Raw genomic sequence first — 22,824 nt, 5'->3', positions numbered from 1 at the left:
GCTCCAGGGCTCCCCAGAACAAGCTGAGGTAGACTCTAGCTGAGGCTACATCTTGCTGAGCTCCATCCCCTCTGCCCTCTTCTTAGGAAAGGATTCTAGAGGCACAAACCAAAACAAATAGGATTACAAATAAAACTCATTACACTGATAATAATAATGCAACCTTGTAATACAGTGCTATGTGTGCTGCTTTATTAGTGCATTAAATAACAAAATGTAGCATTAGGTCAAATAACGTCAAAGTAGAGATCACAGCAAAGGATATTTCAGGATATCTGCCACAACTAAAATGCGTTATGAATTATAATTTCTATTAGTGACAAAGTCAAGGGTACTAAAGGTAGCACTACAATTTCACTCTACATTCATAATGATAGGAAATACTAAATTTCAGTTAGAGTTTAGTGAGAATAAAGATGTGATTTTTTTTGATTTTCCCCTTCCAAGTTCATGGTACTGATTTCTATTCATGAATACCTGGAGCTCTGGTTAGGACCCCATTCTGGACAATTTATAGGCCTAGGAAACTGACATTCAATTCATCCAGCCTCATACTGAACACTCACATATGCTTCATAACAATTAGAAGGGACAAGATGGTTTAACCTCCATCACCTGCCCAAGAGTCTGGTTAAGGAACTTTTCAAGGGTCCTGACAGAACTTTCCTATTCTCAGGTAGTATCAGCGAGAGATACCTTAATAGGGACTCGAAGTCCATGAGAACTCACCAAACTCACCAGAAGAACACAATGGCCTTAGACAGTGATGGTCACATTTCCTTGGCCTGAATCAACTGGCATCCTTCATCAATTCCTTTCACCCTTTTGACAACCACATGGTGTTATACCAATTAGCAGATGTTGTTTGTCAGGCTGGGCTCAGATATGTGCAGAATTTAGGGATGGAAATAATGTTGTAGTTGCCCTCAAGAAAATTAATATTTTCTGGGATGAAAAATAGATTATCAGAAATTAGACCAAGACAGCACTCTCTTCTTTCCCACCCTAAATTTCCTAAAGTAACAGAAAATATAGTTTTTAAAAAGTGTAAATCTCCCACTTTTTCTCCATTAGAAAGAGTAACATTTGGAAGAGAAAAATAGTGGTGGATGGCAATAGCAGTGTGGAACTGGGAACTAGGGAGTCTAAGGAGGCAAGATGGTGTGAATGTTTTCTGGCTTTGATTCTGGAGATGGAGGAGTATGTCATATTAATATTATACATTGATAAATTATTCAATTAGCTACAATATTAACAGCTTTTTCATGTGTTCAAGCAATTTTCATGTGTTCAGGTTTCTTACGTATTTATTATCTAATTTAAATCTTTTCACCCAAGAGTAGAGAATGCCCTGCCTAAAGGAATGCAGAAAAGAGACACAAAGCTTGTGCTTGATCCCCAAGATTAGAACCACTGCATTCTTTCCCTTGGGCTGGGAGAATGCTCTGCACCTTTTTGGATGGATTAGGTATACAAATCACCTAGTTAGTGGTTTGTAAATTTGTGTGTATCACCTGGGGGAGCCTGTTAGACATGTATTTTCTGGGGCCCAAATCCTGAGATTTGGATTCAGCAAGTTTGGGGTGACACTCGTAAGTCTGCACTTTTAACAAGTGCCCCTGGTCCACTTGTGTCATCTGTTTTAGGCATGTCGTTTGTAAACAGCATGTGACTGGAAATTTAAAAATATGTCTTAAATTCCCTTTTAGTCACACTTACAAGCTTGAAGTAATTTCTGTCTCCAATTACGATCCTGCTCAGAGGAGTTCAGGCCTAGGATACACTATTAGGGAAACAACTGTCAGAGCAAAGAACAAGCCCACCTAGGAAAAAACAACAAGGAAACGATTAATACAGAGTAACCGGGCAGGCTAGGAGACTGAAGAAGCCAGACACACACACCTTCTCCCAAGGATTGTGTGGCGTTCATTAATGCCTTTAGTGTCGGACATACGATTGTTCAGTGAGAATTGATTAAAAGAATAACAAATACGTGGTCACACAAACATTAAGAAAAGACAGATTCTCCAGGACTGTTTTTCAACTTGTTATTAAACTCGTTTGATAAAATGAAACCTCATATTCGCCTTTAACGTTATTTTGAAGTTTCAACATAAATACGGTGTCTGAAAATAAAGCAATAGACAAAGCGGCGCTGTGCAGCATCACGGTCCAAGGGAAGTGGTGCGTAGAAGTGGGTGAACGCGGCGGAAGAAGAACGGGTCGGAGGTTTCGGCTGCAGAAAATGAGCTTACCTCCCAGCATCAATGCCGGACCGGAAATAGGGGCGCCAGGCCGCGCCGGCTTCCGGCGTCATTTCGCCGCGACTTCCTGTGGAGAGCATGGCGGCCCTTGGCGGTGTCCGCTGGGTGACCCGAGTGAGGCCCGGAGCATGCTGGGGAAGGCGGGAGGGCGGCGGGTTTGTGCCGGGCTCACCGAAGTATTCGGGGCGTGAGGCTCCCAGATCCGACCTCAAAGGCTTATGTGACTGTCGTAGGCGCTGGTCGCCGCCCCGAATCCCGGGGCATGGAGGAACCTGTGTACCTCGGCCATAGCGCAAGCCGCCTCGCGGAGCCAGGTAAGTGCAAGTCCGGCTCCGGTCTGGCCCACGCCCCGACCCCTCCTCTCCTGGCCTACCCCAGGACTCTAGCTCTTCTGACCCCGCTCGCAGGGCGAGGACGTGAGGGTGGAGGGCGCCTTTCCCGTGACTATGCTACCGGGAGACGGCGTGGGGCCTGAGCTGATGCACGCTGTCAAGGAGGTGTTCAAGGTGAGTGGCCTGGGGGAGTCAGCCAGCAGGGGCGATGGCCTGGGTTGGAAAGGACTTATTCGATTCTGACCCTGCGATTTTTGACACCTGCCCCTGAAGGCTGCCTCTGTCCCAGTGGAGTTCCAGGAGCATCACCTGAGCGAGGTGCAGAATATGGCATCTGAGGAGAAGCTGGAGCAGGTGCTGAGTTCCATGAAGGAGAACAAGGTGGCCATCATTGGTATGCGTGCCTCCTTGCTACCCCACCCATGTTAGTTAAACTCAAACGAATAAATGTTCATTAATCTTCCCTCAGCACACACATAATACATTAACTCTCCCGAGCTCCCACCACTGATTGGTGGCCATCAGTGGGAGCCCAGTTGGAAACCCAGGAGTTGAGAGATCGTGTGCCTCTCATGTTGTCTATGCAGGAAGGCTCCATGAGTTTGCAGTCTCTCATGGGGCTACATTATGGGTCACCAAGTCTTGTTAACTGTGTTTCTAGAATGCCATTTCTAGCTGCCTCTTTTCTTTTGTCTTCCCTTCTGCTTTCCTACTGTAATTGCCTCATTAGATTTTTTGGCTTCATTTCTGCCCCTATAGTTCATCCTCTACAGGTCTTCTCTTGGAAAAACCAGCATGACTTTCAGGCCCAGCCTTAGTGTAGGAGGGTAAGCTCTTTATGAGCTGACCCTCAGCTTTTCTGCCTTTGTTTCTACAACGCTTGTTGTGTGCTTTGGTCACACCAGACTATATTAGTTTCCAAATACATGTACTGTCTTGACTTTTGCTGTTCCTTCTGCCACAGTGTTCTCCTTTTGGTGCCACCTGTCAGAATCTTCCTCACTCACTCTATTAGTTTCCTAGGGCTGCCATAACAAATTACCACAAACCTGGTGGCTTAAAAGAACAGAAATGTATTCTCTCCCAGTTCTGGAGGCCACAATCCTGAAATTAAGGTGTTGGCAGAGCTCCTTCTGAAGACTTGGGTAGAATCCTTCCTTGCCTATTCCAGCTGCTGGTGGCTCCTGGCAGCTGCTGGCATTCCTCGGTGTTTCTTGGCTTGTAGATACATCAGTTCAGTCTCTGCCTCTGTCTTGATATGGTTTTCTCTACTCTGTGTCTGTGTATCTGTTTCTCCTTTTCTTATATAAGGACTTGTCATTGGGTTTAGGACCTACTTGGATCCAGTGTGATTCCGTCTCAAGATCCTTAACTTATTATATCTGCAGACACTGTTTTCCCAAATAAGGTCACATTACAGGTTCTGGGGGTTAGGACATGGGCATATCATTTGGGTGGTTCACTATTCAACCTAGTACACTCACTCAATCTGAGGTCTGGCTGAAGTGCCAGCTGTTCTATGATACTTCCTGATGTTACCAGAGAGAATTTCTTCTCAGCTCCTGTGCGTGTTGGTAATACCTCTCCCATGGTATTTATCATTTCTTTCATATTAACTGTCTTTCCCCAATGCATTGTTTGCCCCTTGAGGACAGGAATTTGTGTTGTGTTTTTTGGTTGATATCCCTTAGTGCCTGACACATGATATTCAATAAGTGCTGGTTGAAAAGATGTCAAATACATAGAAATAGAAACATCAAGAAAGGTCACTGATCCCCTAGGTTGTTTCTCAACCTATTAAACCCAGGCTCCTTTTTTTTTTTTTTTTCTTAAATTTTATTTATTTATTTATTTTGGCTGCACTGGGTCTTAGTTGCGGCACACGGGATCTTTAGTTGCAGCATGCACGTGGGATCTAGTTCCCCGACCAGGGATTGAACCTGGGCCCCTTGCATTGGGAGTGCAGAGTCTTACCCACTGGGCCACCAGGGAAGTCCTGAAACCCAGGCTCTTTGATAACATGAGAAAATTCTTTTCTGTCCTTTTAGGTCATTTTGAAGTTTCAGCATAAATTAAATTTGGTGACTAGAAATGAAACAGTGGGCAAAATGTTTCTGGTTTTAACTACATTATTCTCCTTTGCCCCTTGCCTCCAGGGCATTTAATGTCACTTATTTGGGAGTGGGATTTGGGAGTCTGGGGGGGATCACTGAGGGGATTGGACACCAATCTGGGTTCCCTTGGGCTTGGCCTGTACCTAACCACCCGTCTCCCACCTCAACTTTGTTTATGCAGGAAAGATCCACACCCCGATGGAGTATAAGGGGGAACTAGCCTCCTACGATATGCGACTGAGGTAGGTGGTGGGAGGACATGGGTGAGTGGGGTACTGGGGCACCAGGCACAGTGCTCATGGCTCTGCCCCATCCCCAGGCGTAAGTTGGACTTGTTTGCCAACGTAGTCCATGTGAAGTCACTTCCTGGGTACAAGACTCGACACAACAATCTAGATTTGGTGATTATTCGAGAGCAGACAGAAGGGGAGTACAGCTCTCTGGAACACGAGGTGAGGCCCTAGAAATCGCAGAGGGCAGGGGTGAAGGGAGGAGAGAGGCACAGCTCCTTCCCTTTTTTCTAGTGTCACCCAGCTGCTTCTCTCTTACGCAGAGTGCAAGGGGCGTGATTGAGTGCCTGAAGATTGTCACTCGAACCAAATCTCAGCGGATCGCAAAGTTTGCCTTTGACTATGCCACTAAGAAGGGGCGGGGCAAGGTCACAGCTGTCCACAAGGCCAATATCATGTGAGGGACATGGCTTTGCATGGGGTAGGTTCATGGGAAGGTAGCTCCCTGCACTCTATCGGCTGAATGTTCCCTTTGGCCCATGGACAGGAAACTGGGGGATGGGTTGTTCCTGCAGTGCTGTGAGGAAGTTGCTGAACTGTACCCCAAGATCAAGTTTGAGACAATGATCATAGACAACTGCTGCATGCAGGTGAGGCTCTCCTGGTGTCCCCATTCTCAGTGCTGAGCAAGGCAGGGAATAGGATTTACTTCTCTCCTCCATGCCCACATTTTGCCCCCAGCTGGTGCAGAATCCTTACCAGTTTGATGTGCTGGTGATGCCCAACCTCTATGGGAACATTATTGACAATCTGGCTGCTGGCCTGGTTGGGGGAGCTGGTGTGGTCCCTGGTGAGAGCTACAGTGCAGAGTATGCAGTCTTTGAGACGGTGAGTGAAGTCACCACCTCCCTCAGCTCTCTCTGTGCCCTTCTGACCTCAGGTCCCCTTGATAGCTCTCCCCCAGTGCATCCCCCTCCTAAGTGACCCTGGCCTGCTTCTGTCCTCCCAACCCTTACATCTTCTCAGCGTTCCTGGCTTGACCTTTCATCCTAATGCCCTTCCCTGACCTCAGCTTCTGCAGAATGTCTGCTCCCAGTGACTCTGGCCTGCTCCTCTTTCCACAGGGTGCCCGACATCCATTTGCCCAGGCAGTGGGCAGGAATATAGCTAACCCCACAGCCATGCTGTTGTCAGCTTCCAACATGCTGCGGCATCTCAAGTAGGTCACTGCCAGCCTGGGGAGGCAGCTGGCTGTTGTTCAGGGAGCACAGGTGGGGAAATCGGGGGGATGATATGGGGGGAATCTCAGTTTCTTTCTGTCCACATTGACAGTCTCGAGCATCATTCCAACACGATTGCAGATGCGGTGAAGAAGGTGATCAAAGTCGGCAAGGTGAGTTTCGAAAGGCTGTGGGGTTTAGGGTCTCGGCAGGACTTTCTGGGGAACCTGAGTTGGGGCCTCCTTTCCCTCCAGGTCCCAAGAGCCTCTGCTCTCTGCTTTTCCCCCAGTCCTGTCAGGGCTGTTCATTTCCCTTCTCTTGGCTGTTTCATCCTCTTGATCTCCTTTGCCTCCTAGTTCCCATCTGCTATTCCCTTTCCTGCTCCATCCATTGGCTCGTTAATTGGCCATCTTAATGCAGAACTTGCAGCTTCCTATCTAAGGGGAGATGGAGGAGCAGAGGGAGATAGCTGGCAGGATGGGGCACCAGTGCCACTTCTCCCACACCTGGAAGCCCATCCTCATCTGCCATTCCCCTGCCGTCATCTGTGCTTCCACCTGGTCTTCTCTTTCCCCCAAGGCATCCTTCTCCTGTCTCCAATCTGCATTTCCCTTCTCACTCATGCTCAGCTTCCCACCTTCGCCCAGGCCACAGCAGAGCTTGGAACAGTGGCTCCAAGACAGGAATGCATGGGTCCATGCTCTTCCAAACCTGGCCGCCTCCTTGCATCTCAGCTGCATTGTCTTCTTTTTCTGGCCTTGTCACCCTCTTTGGATTCCATTTCCATCACACTGCCCTGCCTTCATGGGCTCTCTTTTCTTCCCCACGGCTGTTGCCGGTGGTGGCTGTAGGTGCGGACTCGAGACATGGGCGGCTACAGCACCACAACCGACTTCATCAAGTCTGTCATCGGCCACCTGCACCCCTATGGGGGCTAGAGCCCTTTATTCCCTCCAGCCTCACAAGGACCATACACCTCCCTTCAGTACAGTGGACCAGAGAAGAGCCCTAAACCTGTAGACCATTATCACCTTCTGGGCAGAGCCTAGGTTGTCTGGGGCTGGCTTCCTTAGGGAACTTAGGTGGTGGTGGGGTTAGGGATGGGGCCCAGGCCACAGAGGTGATGACAGTTCTCCCCCACAGGTTCGAACTTCTCACATGGGTGGTTATGCCACCTGCCAAGACTTCACTGAGGCGGTCATTGGTGCCCTGTCCAACCCATAGGTCCCACCATGTAAGGTGTCCAATAAAACATGATATGACATGATATGACTCATGAATTTGTTTTTATTTTTATTGGGGATGGGTTGGGAAATATCTGTAAGTTATGCCCTACTAGGGAAATGTCCATTCTAATTCTCCTGGGACAGCTTTCGGAGCTTTTTCTTTTTCTTGGAGCTGCTGTTCTTGCTGGCAGCAGCCTCTTCAGGTCCAGTGCTGAGAGGCTCCTCCTTGGAAGAGAATTTCCTCTTTTTCTTGGGGACCCTCTTGTTTCCTGACTCTTCAGGGTCACTATCTGGTTCCTCTTTGGGGAAAGATTTCTTCCTCTTGGTAAGACATCCACTGCCAGCTGTCTCTTCAAGATCACTAACCAGCTCCTCCTTGGAAAAAGATTTCTTTTTTTTGGGTTTGGAGGAGACAGATGGGTCTTCCATTCCATTCTCCTGAGGAGCCTCCTGAGGCTTTTGCTTTTTCTTCTTTTTGGGTCTTTCACTTGTCTCCTGATGGCAGAAAGGGAAAAATGGGCATGAAAGAGTGTCATCCATTGTATGAACACGCACACACACCCCGTTAGAATTCCAGCTGTAAAGTACCCAGGGCAGAAAGACTGGTGGATGGAAATGGTGTTAAAATTGTCCAGTGTTTCTGGGATGATTTTTAAATTGTATGGCTCTAACTCTGGAAATGCACGTCAAAGGTGACCCCCCCCCAATCACTTAGAAGGTAGGGAGAATACACAATTATCTAAGCCCAATAAGTAATTTACAGAAAACCCTACCATGCTGGTTGCAAAAGAATCATGACACCAAGTTCCAGAGTGGACCCTGAAACATTGGCAGACTGGGCACGATGACAATCCCTGGGAGAATGATTCCAACACAGCACACTGGAGCCCTCCCTGCCCTCAACCCCCAGTATGAAATGCTACCATTTCTAGACATGTCTGGGAACAAGCAGAGCAGGAATTTACACTACCCCCAGTTGAGGACTCCTGGGAAGCAGCCAAGGACAGAACACACTAGCCCAGCGAACAGGTGTTGCTACAAACCAGCGCTCTGGGCTCTTGAGCGAGTTCTCTCAGCACCTATCTCCTTCCTATAGAATCAAGAGGTAGTTTTAGAGGTTTCAGATCCTTATTTCAGTCCCAAAGCCTGTATTCCAGACCTTGACTTGAGGTGGCATATCCTCTGTTCTGCTGTTTTCTGTCCTATGGCTTAAGATCTTCACCCAGGGGTAAGGGCTGTCTACTACTGACCTCACATTCCTCCGGGGTACTACTGCTGTTTTCTGAAGACGCCAGGGCAATTGCAGCCAGCCTTCTCTTTTCCTTCTTCAAGCGTTTCTTCTCCTGTTTCTCCAGCTTCCTAGTAATCTCAGCAGCCGCTTCCTCTGCCTGGCCAAAGAAAAGTGCTGAAAAGGCTTGAAGACCTCTGGTTCTCCAGGTTTCTATCTTGGCTTCATTGGATCAGGCTCATTAAATCAGTTTTATGCCTCCACTCTACATGGTCAGGCTAAGACAGTTCATCAACTCCAACAGCCAGCTCTGGTTCTCCCCACCTGACCTGACCCAAACTGACCTGAACCATTGCCTCCTTCATGACATCCAGATTCTTTCGTGGAATCTCTCCAGTCTCATAGAAGGATAGCCGCTCCTCAACTTGTTCTCGAAGCTTCTCCCCAAATACACTGGTAGGTACCTCTGGATATGCATGTAAGTAAACATAGCACGTCAGTCTCTAAAGGGACAAACTACTCACCACCCCCAGTATTCCCTCTACCCTCAGCTTCACTCAGATCCAAAGTATCAACACTCACTAGGTGAACTGCTGTTGACGAAAAATACTGCCATCATTGTAGAAGCTGCTAGGGTAGTCAGCCTCCCTCCCTCCCAGCTGCCAACTTCCCCACCCATACCAGAGAAGCAATCAATTCGTGAGGCAATACTGCATTTGTTTGCCAGGTATCGGGAGATGCGGCCTTTGTTCTTGGCAGCTGCTCGGCCAATGAAGGTAGAGTGGAAAATGAGTCCATATTTTGGGGTGTTACCCCTTGTCTTCAGGGCTCTGGGAGAAGAATATTCAGCGCAGAGTTTTAAGATCAGAAATTTCAACCATGTTAGCTAAGGCAGAGCCTCCCTTCCCCTCTTCCCCATTTCCAGGTAAGCCTCAGGCCGGGATGGGTCTCTACCCCACCTCATGCCAAGCCACCACTCCCAGAGGCAGAGGGAAGGCATCCAATGTCGCTGACCTGGAAAGCTGGTCCCTGTGCTGGGCCCAGGGAATCACTCAGACACCAGGACTTGCCATCACCCCCATAGCAGAGGCCTGTACAGGTCAGGGAGCCCTGGTCAACCATCACCGTGATCCCCAAACAAGCAGTGGGCACCAGAAGTGGCACCTGAGTGTGGGCAGGTGCCCTCACTGGTACCTGAACAGGGCCTTTTCAGCCCCAAGGATCTGCACTGTGGATGCTGGATACTTGGCCAGATTGGTGAGACTGCCAGCGTGAGCAATGAGACGTGCACCTACCTGGAGAAGGATTCAAGGAATTAGAGAAGCTGGGATTGCCAACCTACCAACTGCATAATCCTGCTTCACCTCCTCCCCATCAAGTACAACTGGGGAAGATATGATGGGTCAGGACATACAACAATATAAATATACATGGTAATTCCTTAATCCCCCATTTTTTGGTTTCCCATGACGCACCGCTTCCCCAATTAGGGCGGATAGGCTGGGGGCTACTTGGCTCATCTTGGATCGCAGGTAAGTGTGTAGGCTTTGGCGGTACTCTGACAAAGACGCTACACGACTGGAGAAGCTCTCGATGTTTATCAAGTCAATGGCTGATATGTCCATGCCTAAGGGACATCAAGTATGAATGCAGGAGCCCAGTATTCAGAGCCCTGTACCTTATTTTGGCTGCCAGGCTCTATACTGACCCATGGAGGACCGTGAGGCATCCAGAATAGCCTTAGCCTTGGCTGCATCCATTGTCAGCTCCTCCAGCTTCTCTAACTTTTCTTCATTCAGCTCCCTTCGGTTTCCAATGAACTGAGCAAGGCGGCAGTATGTAGCATTGTCATTGATGATCTTTACCAGCTCAGGAAAGTGATACCCATACCACTCCCTGCAAAGAGCCACAATCACTCCATGGCCCAGCTGCCATGTCTCAAAGCTATAGCCTCAGCCCTCTCCAGATCTACTCTTTGCCGGGAGGAAACCAGAACAAATCAGATCCAAAACCTCAACTCCATGTCCCCCCATTCACAATACAGACCAGGCAAAGGGCCTGGGCTGAGGTGTATATGAGGTGCGTTTACTCTGCCTCCTCTTTCTATACAGTCAGTGTAAGAACACAGCCTGTGGTAAGCACCAGGAGGCCCAGCTCCACCCCACATGGTTCTACCCACAGGAGCCAGTCCTGATCTCAAGATTCAAAATTAGCTAAACCACAGACCCAAGACCTTGTTTCTAAGGGGTCACCCCTGCACTTTACCTGACACGCATGGAGAAGGTATTGATGTCCTTATCCAGCTGGTCCAGGAGGCTAATGGACTGGATAATCATATTGTCCACTCGGTTCACATTAAACTTAACTCTGGCACGAGAATAGCTGTGTCCCAGCCCCAGTTGGGCTTTACAAGCAGACAGATCAGTCAGACCCTTCACCAGGTTGTGGAAGTGCAGACGGACTCCTGGAGGAGGGCAAGACTGTGAGCAAGGAAGGGCTGAGCTATCTCCTGCACCCACGGGCACCAGCCAAGCAGGAGGGCTTCCAAAAAGCAACCTTAAGCCTAATGAGTTTCTAGACACCCCCACCCAGAATTCAAAAATGTCAATAGATGGTCTCACCTCGAAGGATCTCGGCTATGACACCTCCAGTCTGGCAGTTGTAGCCTAACTCCTCTTGTATAGCAGCACCTATCTTGGGGTCCCCAACCCCCAGGAGCACTTTCTTCTTTTTGGATGGTAGGTGAGTCTCCAAGAGCAGGCGGAGGTCCTCATGAACAACACCTCAGGGCAAAGAACAGAGATCCCACTAACATGCTAAAGGATGCTTAAATTATAAAAGGAATCCTGTCCCCTCAACTGATCACTGACAGACTGATCTTACGTTGGTCTTGCAGAGCATGCTAGGACGTGTGCCTAGAGCCCTCCCCTTCAGGCTTTACTCAGAGACATGGAGACATCAGTGATTATACTCAGGGGATTGACAGACTCAGGTCATCACTGCAAAGCCTGCATCAACCATGGGAGGAACATGACTCGGGGCCAATAACATCAGTATGAAATACATTACTGAAAGCTTAAAAAACAGCCTGGAGCACAACAGGAGCATTTAGTACTGGATTTACCTTCTGGGACCAAACCTCTTTCTCTTGGCTTTTGGTATCAAAATCAATTGAACAAAGTAGCAGAAAACCACATTTGATTGGGTCTAGTATTATACCAGTCCCCCCATCCCAGCCAGATTTCATTTAGGAATCATTTATCACTACAGTGCCCACAAGAAATAAAGCCTACATCCTAGATTATACAATTTAAAAGGTTAACAGTAGCAGGCTTATCTCCCTAAAATATTTAGTGGCAAACTCACCTTCAGACACAGCGTTGGCATTTTCCAAGGCAACCTGGGACGAGGAAAAGGGACAAAAAGCCACGAGACGAACGATGTTGTGGAACTTGCCCAGGTTCAGCACGCACTCCTCCACCTGGGGGAGAGAAAGACGATGAGTGGTTTCCTTCCCTCTAGGGCGCAGTAAAGCAGCTGCAGGTCTGGACCAACCGAACGCTTTAAAAATGAATGGATTACGGGCCCTAAATCCCGGTTCCACTTCATCGGTACGGGGTGGAGTCCGAGAGACTTACTTTCTTTTTTTTTTGCATTTTTCATATAGAGTTTTATTTGCTCTTCACGCAAAAATGAAAATCTGCATTTTGTAGAGAGTGCACACAAATTCGAATGCGGGAGACTTACTCTTAAATGCTTCTAACACGATTCTAATTACGAATGCAGGTAAGCACCCCCTGCTCTTGAGCTGTAGCGCACAGCGCACCCCCCAACGCGCGGCCGGCCACGTGGGAGCGCGCGGTGCATGCTGGGGCCCGCGCTGCCCGAGGGGCTGCGGCGCGGCAGGGAGAGCCCACCGCGTCCACTCACCTGCGGCAGCAGCAGGCTGATCTCCTCCACCTCCTTCAGCGCCAGCAGCGCGTAGCCGACCGCATGCTCGAAGAGCACGTGCAGCAGCACCTGGAAAAGGAGCCGGGGCGCGAGCGTCAGCGCGGCCCCCGCGTTCGCCTGGCTTCGTCCCCCGGGCAGGCCCGGGCCCCGGCCAAAACCCAGGCCCAAACCATGGCCTCCGCCTCACCGGCAACCCGCAACCACTCCTCACCATGGCGCTCGCTCCTGGCCCGGCTCGCACTGCGACGAGCGGGCTCTGGAGCGCAGAACCAGGCTCCGGAGGCCACGCCCCCGCGTCGTCGGCCAATCAGAGGCCGGGGACTGTACCTTTCCGCGCCTTCGGAGGGGGTCCGCCGGGGTGGTACGGCCCGCAGGGCTGGGGCGCGAGTGCGGACTAGCGGGCTTTTTCCGGCCTCCGCTGAGGCTTGGTTGCCGGGGACGCGCGGGGCCGAGGCGGCAAAACGGTTTGGAAAGGCTCTTCTCCGGATAACTGTCCAATCCCTCATGTTTTCATCCTGTAAATTACGGGCAGCAGAGCTCTGTGGAATCCGGGCTGGAGGCCCCCGCGCGAGGGCGCGGCGATCCTTCCGGGCAGAAACTATTGCGGAGCCCACTGTCCTCAGCGCCGGGGATCTCTGGACCCAGGCGACCTCATGACCCCCTTCGGCCCCGCCGGGCACTGGGGACGACCCTGTCTGGAGCCCCGGGTCCGCGCGCCCTCCCCTCCTTACCGGGACGCAAGCGGGGCCTGGGGTGCGCTGGCGCAGACCCTGAGGCATCGTGATTCCTAGTGGCTGATTTCGTGCTTTTAAATTGTTTTTTATTTCTTCTTAAAAATAAGGGCGTCAGGCGCTGAAGGAAGAAAGAACGATGATCCCACCACTTCCTAGGTCGGTTTCTCGTTCCCTGCTTCTGCAGAACCCTGCTCCTTTTGCGGGGCCACGTGCCGCTCGCCCTAGTGCACGGCCCTAAATTCTTAACACCCGGTTAGCTCCGAGTGAACTGGTGCTGCTTCCATGTTCTCGGGGCAGCTTTTGGGCACTCGGGCGACTATTTTGAAATTCCTTTTGCTTTAATAATTAATATTAGAGTTATAAATCCAAATCCTGGTTACCCCAAAGTGGTATATATGCTGGTAAATTTAAAAATAAGTCATCTTAAGGGGATTTTTTTATAACTTAAGTTCCCACAGCTAACGTGCATTTATAATTTTAAGGTATTTTCTTAAGCAGTTCAGTTATTTGACAAGATCCAATTACTGAGCTCACTCTTTTTTTGTAATATTTATTTTATCTATTTATTTTTGGCTGCGTTGGGTCTTTGTTGCTGCGCACGGGCTTTCTCTAGTTGCAGAAAGCGGGGGCTACTCTTCGCGGTGCGTGGGCTTCTCATTGCGGTGGTTTCTCTTGTGGAGCATGGGCTCTAGGCGTGCAGGCTTCAGTAGTTGTGGCTCACGGGCTGTAGAGTGCAGGCTCAGTAGTTGTGGCGCATGGGCTTAGTTGCTCCGCGGCATGTGGGATCTTCCCGGGCCAGGGATCGAACCTGTGTCCCCTGCATTGGCAGGCAGATTCTTAACCACTGCACCACCAGGGAAGTCCCTGAGCTCACTCTTAAAATCTAATAAACTTTACTTAATCTTAAATCTTAAAATCTCATAGTCTCAATATTGCTTGCAAATGTGCTTGAATTTTGTTACCTGTATCCACTTACAGTCATGAGTCTGAATCAGTCACTCCATCTCACATTTTAAAATGGAATTGCAAAATTAAGCTATTACATCAGAATGTTAAATTCTCTTAAACATTATAATTACCAAATTAAATAGAAGTTTCCAAAATATAATGGAAGGCCTTCCCTGGTGGCGCAGTGGTTAAGAATCAGCCTGCCAAGCAGGGGACACAGGTTCGAGCCCTGGTCGGGGAAAATCCCACATGCCCCATAGCAGCTTAGCCCCCGTGCGCCAGAACTACTGAGCCTGCGCTCTAGAGCCCGTGAGCCACAACTACTGAGCCCACATGCCATAACTTAAGCCCATGCTCCACAACAAGTGAAGCCACCACAGTGAGAAGCCTGTGCACTGCAACGAACAGTGGCTCCCGCTCGCTGCAACTAGAGAAAGCAGTTCGCAGCAATGAAGACCCAATGCAGCCAAAAAAAAATAAATTTAAAAAAATGTAATGGAAAATGTTAATGCTATGACTGATTTACCTCGTTACTTCTATACTTAATCCTAAATATTCCTGGGGTTACAGGTGCTTATCTACTAAGGTAGGGGGTTTCAAAGGAGAAGTTGGAATGGGATTGCAGAATTAATTTAGACATTCTTGGCCAGCATTAAAAAAATAGGATGAAGGAATATATGAAATAATACATCACATAGAGTAAGGAGTATTGATTTATAAAACTTTTGTCTCAAACATACATATGTATACATGTAAATATACACATATACATGTATATACAAACATATATACCATATATATAAGTTATATAAATGCACACTTCTGTGGATTAAATACAGAAAGCCTGAGAGTCACTGAGCTGAAAGTTAACCAGAGTCATACTTTGACTTAGAGAGTCATACTTTGCTAACTTAGAGAGGTGGCTGAAGAAAAGTGCACTTCCACTAGTGAGGCAGAAAAGCTTATGATTAGATAGGGACATGGTATAAACAGTAAGAATATTTCTTTGGCTTCTTTACCTCCCTCTACTAAACTATCTTCCATGGTACTCCATAATCCTGACCTCCATGGGCATCTCTGTAGCATGTGATGTCAAAGACCATATCTCCCTTGCCTTTGGGCTGTTTGTTAGGTTCACCAAATTTGGGGATGATTTTTAAGCAGCAGTGAATATGAATGAGTCAGCAAATCTGGGTTCAGATCCCAGCTCTGCTACTTACAACGTGACCTTAAGTTAATTGCCCAACCTTCCTGAGTTTTCATTTCTTTTGCAGAATGAAGATGGAGGATTCATTCATCCTGTCAACAAACATTTTACTGAACATAGGCCAGGTGTGACAGAGGTGTGGTAGCTAGTATGTGACACAGATGTGGTACCTGGCATGTAGTAGGAACTCAACGAATGTTAGTGGCCTTTCTCTTGTTCTTTTGTCCCCCTTATCAATAAATAGTGATACATTTTTTTATCACAATATTTCATTTTACCTATTCTCAGTTGAGTCTCAGTTCTCCCATCACTTCCCATAAAATCTACTAAAACCCCACTAAAAATCTACTAAAACCCCTACTAAAACCCTACTAAAATGAACCTCTGATTCATTTCTATCATGTTAGCCATTAACTTGCACATGTAGACAGAACACCTCTAAACATTTTAGTTTCACACAGGAAACAGTTTTGCATTTCATTTTTCAACTTCCAGTGGCAGTAGATGGACAGTTTACTGTTTAAATGTTGTTGGAACCTGTAAAATATGTTCAGTGTGTAAACTTGCCAGTTACTGGTATCTCAGTTGTTTCTGGTTTAAACAGGGTTGCCAAGAATCCTTCAGATTTCCTCTCTTCTTCAGGTCTTTTCAAAATTGCACTAGGGGGCTTTCCTGGTGACGCAGTGGTTGAGAGTCCGCCTGCTGATGCAGGGGACACGGGTTTGTGCCCTGGTCCGGGAAGATCCCACATGCCGAAGAGTGGCTGGGCCCGTGAGCCATGGCCGCTGAGCCTGCGCGTCCGGAGCCTGTGCTCCGCAAAGGGAGAGGCCACAACAGTGAGAGGCCCGCGTACTGCAAAAAAAAAAAAAAAAAAAAAAGCCATGTGGGTCTTTCTTTTCTCTGTGTTCACCCATTGGGAAGGATAATACACTATAGCATCTCTTCCTCTTTTATTCTGCCCAGCCTTTGGCTCACTGTGTCATTTTGGTATAAATTAACCCAGAGTTTTTACTCTGGGCAGCACTAATGGGGAATCTATGGAAATGAATGTGCTATTTAAGTTCCAGGGACCAGGGAGAGTTTCAGGAAAGGACATTGCATGAAACAACCACAGGATGGCGGCACTTCACACTCATTTCGTGAATTTTTCACATCAAATTTCAAAGGCTTCTAGCAATTCCTAGGCCAAAGAAACCCTGCAACATTCTTTGGTAATGAGTTACACATATATGCAACATTTCTTCACAAAGACTCAGAAGAATGGGAAGCCTTCTAGGACGATCATTTAGGAGTACAGGGTAAACGTTTTGATCAGTCAGTGCTGCTTGTGTTCATAACCTGAGCCTGAGGATGTTTGATCCTATCCAGACCTGTAATAATATCTGTTATTTATGGAGCGCTTAGCCTAATGCTTGGCACTTAGTCTTACATGTGTCTGCTTGTTGAATCTTCACAACAGAGTTTGGAAGTTGGGTTTATATGGTTAATTCTCCAGACACAGTCAGTGATAGAGAGATCTGTATGATCTACATACCTCATCTGCCTGACTGTGATCCTGGGCCTTTCTTTACATTTTCCAAACTAATACTGCATTGAAGAATAAATTATGTGGCACAATACTACAGACAGCTGTCTTTAATAGAAATCTTCAGCACTCAAAACCAATCCCAATTTACAGAATTGGATGGCACTCACACACCTGGTGATTTTGCCCTTGAAGATTGAATTTCAGTTTTTGTTCCCTAGGAACCAAAAAGGATAAAGTCCATATGCACCTGTCCTTAGGTTTTAAAGGTATCCCTTGGAAACAGCACATGAGATATAAAAATATCCATCTGATGATCTTTGTCTGCTGTCTGGAGGGTTTAGTCCATTTGCATTTATTTTGATTCCTGATATATTCTGATTTATTTCTAGCATCTTATATGCTTTGCATTTTTTGTGCTGTTTTTGTTTCTTTGTTCCTCCCCCCTTTTTCTTGGAGGCATTAGTAACCTAAAATCACTTAATTTTTTACTAAAAAAATTAAATGTTCTTTATTAATGTTCTTTATTATTTTTCTTTTTTTAATTAAAATTTTTATTGAAGTGTAGTTGATTTACAATTTTGTGTTAGTTTCAGGTGTATAGCAAAGTGATTCAGTTATGTATATACATGTATCTATTCTTTTTCAAATTCTTTTCCCATTTAGGTTGCTATATAATATTGAGCAGAGTTCCTTGTGCTATACACCAGGTCTTGTTGGTTATCCATTTTAAATATAGCACTGTGTACATGTCAATCCCAAACTTCTTAACTATCCCTCCCACCCACCCTTTTCCCCTGGTAACCATAAGTTTGTTCTCTAAGTCTGTGAGTCTGTTTCTGTTTTGTAAATAAGTATCTAGGAAGATATTGAATACAGTTCCCTGTGCTATACAGTAGATCCTTCTTGTTTATCTATTTTATATATAGTAATGTGTATCTGTTAATTGCAAACTCCTACTTCATCCCCCCCCTTCCCCTTTGGTAACTATAAGTTTGTTTTCTATGTCTGTGAATCTATTTTTGTTTTGTAAATAAGTTGATTTGTATCATTTTTTTAAGATTTCACACATACGTGATATTATATGATACTTGCCTTTCTCTGTCCGTCTTAGTGTGATAATCTCTAGGTCCATCCATGTTGCTGCAAATGGCATTATTTCGCTCTTTTTTATGGTTGAGTAATATTCCATTGTGTGTGTATATATGTGTGTATATATATATATATATTCCATGTCTTCTTTATCCATTTATCTGTTGATGGACACTTAGGTTGCTTCCATGTCTTGGCAACTGAAAATAGTACTGCTATGAACATTGGGGTGCATGTACCTTTTAGAATTAGAGTTTTTGTCTTTTCCAAATATATGCCCAGGAGTAGGATTACTGGATCATATGGTAACTCTATTTTCAGTTTTTTTTAAGGAAACTCCATACTATTCTCCATAGTGTCTGCACCAATTTACATTCCCACAAATAGTTTAGGAGGGTTCCCTTTTCTCCATACCCTCTCCAGCATTTATTATTTTTAGACTTTTTGATGATGGCCATTCTGACAGGTGTGAGGTGATACCTCATAATTTTGATTTGCATTTCTCTAGTAATTAGTGAAGTTTAGAATCTTTTCATGTGCCTGTTGGTCATCTGTATGTCTTCTTTGGAGAAATGTCTATTTAGGTCTTATGCCCATTTTTTTTTTTTTTTTTTGCGGTATGCGGGCCTCTCACTGTTGTGGCCTCTCCCGTTGCGGAGCACAGGCTCCGGACGCGCAGGCTCAGCGGCCATGGCTCACAGGCCCAGTCGCTCCGCGGCATGTGGGATCTTCCCAAACCGGGGCACGAACCCGCGTCCCCCGCATCGGCAGGCGGACTCTTAACCACTGCGCCACCAGGGAAGCCCTTATGCCCATTTTTAATTTGCGGTATGCGGGCCTCTCACTGTTGTGGCCTCTCCCGTTGTGGAGCACAGGCTCCGGATGCGCAGGCTCAGCGGCCGTGGCTCACGGGCCCAGCTGCTCCGCGGCATGTGGGATCTTCCCGGACCGGGGCACAAACCCGTGTCCCCTGCGCTTGGTTGTTTTTTTGATATTGAGCTGTATGAACCGTTTGTGTATTTTGGAAATTAATCCCTTATTGGCTGCATTGTTTGCAAATATTTTCTCCCATTCCATAGGTTGTCTTTTCATTTTGTTTATTGCTTCCTCTGCTGTGCAAAAGCTTTTAAGTTTAATTTGGTCCCATTTGTTTATTTCTGCTTTTGTTTACATTACTCTAGGAGATGAATCCAAAAAAACTATTGCTGTGATTTATGTCGAAGAGTGTTCTGCCTATGTTTTTCTCTAGGATTTTTATAGTATCTGGTCTTATATTTAGGTCTTTAATCCATTTTGAGTTTATTTTTGTGTATGGTGTTAGGAAGTGTTCTACTTTCATTCTTTTACATGTAGCTGTCCAGTTTTCCCAGCACTACTTATTGAAGAGACTGTCTTCTCTCCATTATATATTCTTGTCATCTTTATCATAGATTAATTGACCATGAGAGCGTGTGTTTTCTTCTGGGCTTTCTATCCTGTTCCATTGATCTATGTGTCTGTTTTTGTGCCAGTACCGTATTATTTTGATTATTGTAGCTTAGTAGTATAGTCTGAATTCAGGGAGCATGATTTTTCCAGTTCTGTTCTTCTTTATCAAGATTGTTTTGGCTATTCAGGGTCTTTTGTTTTTTCCATACAAATTTAAAAGTGTTTTGTTCTAGTTCTGTGGAAAATGCCACTGGTAATTTGATAGGGACTGCATTGAATGTGTAGATTGCCTTGGGTAGTATTGTCTTTTTAACAATATTGATTCTTCCAAACCAAGAACACTGTATATCTTTCCATTTGTTTGCATGGTCTTTAATTTCTTTCATCAGCGTCTTATAGTTTTCGGAGTACAGGTTTTTTGCCTCTTTAGGTAGGTTTATTCCTAAGTATTTTATTCTTTTTGATGTGATGGTAAATAACCTAAGATCACTTTAAATTAAATTTTCCATTTGAGTTTTTTTTTTTTTTTTTTTGAACACGCAGCTGGTATGGGGATTTTGATTCTCTGTGTGAGGGCTGCCTTGTGGATATAAATTCTCAAAGGAGACTTTTTGTCCACCACTTTCTGCTGAGGTCAAGAGAGACAAATGTCCCTTTTGCTTGGCAGGTTTATTCCTTATTGTCTCTTATACAGCATGTGGAACTTTGGTGCCCCAGCTTTGGGTAGGGCTCTACAAAGCATATCTGAATTGAGGATCACCAGTGTAGTGGATGCTGTTGGCACCCTGCCCAGGTACCTACTGGCTGGTGCATCACTCCCAGTTTCTGTGAGTGTGTGAGTCACGGGGTGATCAGGTGTCCCCCTTGATCTTCAGCAAAAGTGTGTTCCTACTTATGTGGTTCTGTGTATAATGGAGCTCTTTATGGACATTGAGCATGTATATTATTAGAAATGAAAGGATCAGCCCATAGAAATAGTGTCTGACAGAAAAATTCAGTGTCTCTTTCATTTCCCTCCAGTAAGACAAATTCACAGACAAACTAAGGTAATATCAGTAAGATACCAGTTATATTCCTATGGATGAATTATTAAATAGACTTTCTAGTTCAAATCATTCTTAGGTGAGCTGAGGAAAGAAAGAAAGAGAGGAAAGAAGGAAGGAAGGGAAGGAAAGAGGGAAGGAAGGAAGAGTGGTCTTCATGCTTGATGACCCCTGGATAGGCTGAATAGCGAAGCTTTAAGATGGAATTAGCTGGAAGATCAAACCTGAGAATGCAGAGATGAAAGCACAATTTAGACGGTTTTCTAACGACATGTCCCAGCTGTAAAGTCACACCACATGAACATCCCTCCTCTCTTACCCTTGCCTTCTTTCTCTACCCAACTCCCTAGCTCACCTAGTTTCCTGTTGCGCTTGACAGTAGCAGGAGCCATCATTAATGAATCCTCTGATGGATGTCTTTCAAAAAAGCTTTAGCGTTTTCTTGATAGAGATCTGGTAGGTATTCGAATTAGGAGATCTCCTGTTAAAATATGTCCAAAAATTCTTCGAGAGATGAAGCCAAATTTCCTTCTCTTTGAGTGTAAGCTAGACTTAGTGACTCCATTCTAATGAATAGAAACTGGTGGAATTGATAGTGTAACTTCTTAGAACAGGTTACAAGAGGCCTTGTGGCTTCCTCTTTACTTTCTCTCAGATCACTGGCTCTGGGGGGGGAAATCAGCTGCTGTGTTGTGAGGACACCCAAGCAGCCCTATGAAGAGGTCCACATGGGGAGTAATCAAGTCTGTGGATAGCCAGCAAAGAACTGAAGGCTCCTGCCAGCAGCTGTGAGTGAGCCATTTGCAAACATATCTTCTAGCCCTGTCAAATCTTCTGATGACTATAGCCCTGCCTCAGATCTTGACTGCAATATGCAGAACCAGAACTGCCCAGTGAAGCCAATCCCAAGTTCTTGACCCACAGAAACTGTGTGAGATAATAAGTGTTTATTGTTTTCAGCTGTTAAGTTTTGCATATAATTTGTTATGCAACAACAGATAACAAATACATTCCTTCACATAAAGTTGTGCGTCATCAGAACAGGATAATTTGTCTGTGTTTGTGGTGGGTGTGTAGGGATATTGGTTAACCTTGGAAGCCTGAGGGTAACCATTGGAAGTCCTGGGTTGTTACTGGCACCCTGCTGATACTTGCCCTTGCTGGCAAGGCCTCTTCAGTGGTCTGGCTTCCAGGGCTGATGCCCCCATGAGACTTTTGCACAGAACCAGTATGTGACACACAGCATTGCTGGAGACAAGGCTCTGCACTGCACCCTTTGCAAAACTCCCCCTAAAACCATCTTCCGTGTCCGTTTACAATAAACAATCAAATTCCTTTTAGAATTTCATGCATGAGAAAGATTTTTATGTCCTGAGAAATATTTTGTTTCCTTCAATTAGATAAGGAGAACCACACTGCTCTCCCTCCTTGCCTTGCTGCCAGGGAGGCTCCAGTGCATTTTTGGTGCTTGATGGCATCAGCTCCCCTCTGGCTAGTTTCTGGGGAATCACTATCTTCCCACTCACCAAGGCTGGACTTCAGTTCATTTACTTTTATTTTCATCGGCTTCTTCAACCTTTTGTTTACACTGACTGACCTCCTTTGGATAGAGGTGGTGATCAGGAATGTGGGTCCCTCTGCAACCTCCTCCCAGTTGATGGGGCTGCCAGAGACCTGTCCCAACATGGGCTCCTTGCAAAAAGTCTATGATGGTGGTCATGGTCCTGTCCCCTCTTCCCAAGTCTGGAGCTGAGGGAAACCGCTGTGAGTGCAAGGTCTAGGGCTTCCTGAGCCAAGATACAGGGAAGGGCAGTTAGTGAGGGGAAGGCTCAGCTCTTCTAAAAGGTGGATAAAGCCATTGTCCTCCTGTTTTGGTAGCTAACAAGGGCTTGAGACTGAGTAATCAAGGTTCCCACGTTCACTGAGAAGAGGGAGAATGTGCATGTGTGTGAGAAGAGAGAGGAAGAGAGAACGATTTTGGGGGTGAGATGAGCCGGTGGGGGTCCAAGGATCAGCCCCAGGACCCTGCTTCATTAGTCCCAGCTGTCAGTGGGAAGGTCTCTGAGCACTCCTTCCAGAGGCTGACCTCCAAGGACGAGCCTGAGGCTGGGTTTGGCCAGAGTCTGGTCTGACGCCAGGGGGGTGTTGGGAGGCAGGCGACACAGTCCTGCCAGCAGAACTGGAGGCCCTAGAGCCCTGAGCCTTCTGGTCCAGGATCTGGCTTGGGCTAGCAGGGTGATGTGCGGTCCCTGCAAAATGAACAAGACAAGAATGAGGATGTG

The 22,824-nt window shown here is 46.5% G+C and overlaps 3 protein-coding genes across 4 annotated transcripts in view; 1 reads left to right on the top strand and 2 right to left on the bottom strand.

Annotated features, from left to right (window-relative positions):
• The first annotated feature begins 2,320 nt into the window (after positions 1 to 2,320).
• Positions 2,321 to 7,423, top strand: IDH3B (isocitrate dehydrogenase (NAD(+)) 3 non-catalytic subunit beta). 2 transcript variants are annotated; one of them, XM_007465383.1, is made up of 12 exons: positions 2,321 to 2,378; positions 2,498 to 2,578; positions 2,672 to 2,770; positions 2,870 to 2,990; positions 4,892 to 4,952; positions 5,030 to 5,162; positions 5,264 to 5,397; positions 5,488 to 5,590; positions 5,682 to 5,828; positions 6,065 to 6,159; positions 6,273 to 6,333; positions 7,012 to 7,423. In XM_007465383.1, the coding sequence occupies exons 1-12, from the start codon at positions 2,343 to 2,345 to the stop codon at positions 7,096 to 7,098; spliced, it is 1,158 nt and encodes a 385-aa protein (XP_007465445.1). In that variant the 5' UTR covers positions 2,321 to 2,342; the 3' UTR covers positions 7,099 to 7,423. The 2 variants fall into 2 exon arrangements, with proteins under 2 accessions (XP_007465445.1, XP_007465446.1); XM_007465384.1 differs by having other exon boundaries at positions 7,304 to 7,421.
• Positions 7,424 to 7,436: 13 nt separating this feature from the next.
• NOP56 (NOP56 ribonucleoprotein) lies at positions 7,437 to 12,905 on the bottom strand. Its single transcript, XM_007465382.1, has 12 exons — positions 12,777 to 12,905; positions 12,545 to 12,634; positions 11,981 to 12,095; positions 11,236 to 11,397; positions 10,880 to 11,078; positions 10,323 to 10,510; positions 10,090 to 10,241; positions 9,809 to 9,909; positions 9,296 to 9,444; positions 8,959 to 9,080; positions 8,637 to 8,774; positions 7,437 to 7,881 (listed from the first exon to the last, which is right to left on the bottom strand). The coding sequence occupies exons 1-12, from the start codon at positions 12,777 to 12,779 to the stop codon at positions 7,513 to 7,515; spliced, it is 1,788 nt and encodes a 595-aa protein (XP_007465444.1). The 5' UTR covers positions 12,780 to 12,905; the 3' UTR covers positions 7,437 to 7,512.
• Positions 12,906 to 22,588: 9,683 nt separating this feature from the next.
• Positions 22,589 to 22,824, bottom strand: part of TMC2 (transmembrane channel like 2) — an 84,617-nt gene continuing 84,381 nt past the window's right edge. Inside the window, exon 20 of the mRNA XM_007465381.1 lies at positions 22,589 to 22,791. Coding sequence (XP_007465443.1) covers positions 22,589 to 22,791 — 203 coding nt within the window. The remainder of the gene's footprint in view (positions 22,792 to 22,824) is intronic.

This window comes from Lipotes vexillifer, unplaced genomic scaffold (assembly GCF_000442215.2).
Source record: "Lipotes vexillifer unplaced genomic scaffold, Lipotes_vexillifer_v1.1 scaffold875, whole genome shotgun sequence".
NCBI lineage: Eukaryota > Metazoa > Chordata > Mammalia > Artiodactyla > Lipotidae > Lipotes > Lipotes vexillifer.
The sequence above is the reverse complement of the archived record's forward strand: the minus strand, read 5'-3'. Positions and strand labels throughout refer to the sequence as shown.

What these genes read in the sequence shown, in the direction of transcription:
- IDH3B (XM_007465383.1), top strand. Translation starts at nt 2,343, where the DNA reads ATGGCGGCCCTTGGCGGTGTCCGCTGGGTGACCCGA. An exon ending in GTGTCCGCTGGGTGACCCGA is followed by an intron (nt 2,379 to 2,497) that starts GTGAGGCCCGGA and finishes TGACTGTCGTAG; the next exon opens with GCGCTGGTCGCCGCCCCGAA. An exon ending in AACATGCTGCGGCATCTCAA is followed by an intron (nt 6,160 to 6,272) that starts GTAGGTCACTGC and finishes CCACATTGACAG; the next exon opens with TCTCGAGCATCATTCCAACA.
- NOP56 (XM_007465382.1), bottom strand. An exon ending in ACCTTCTCCATGCGTGTCAG is followed by an intron (nt 10,511 to 10,879) that starts GTAAAGTGCAGG and finishes GGCTCTTTGCAG; the next exon opens with GGAGTGGTATGGGTATCACT. An exon ending in ACGAATTGATTGCTTCTCTG is followed by an intron (nt 9,081 to 9,295) that starts GTATGGGTGGGG and finishes ATGCATATCCAG; the next exon opens with AGGTACCTACCAGTGTATTT.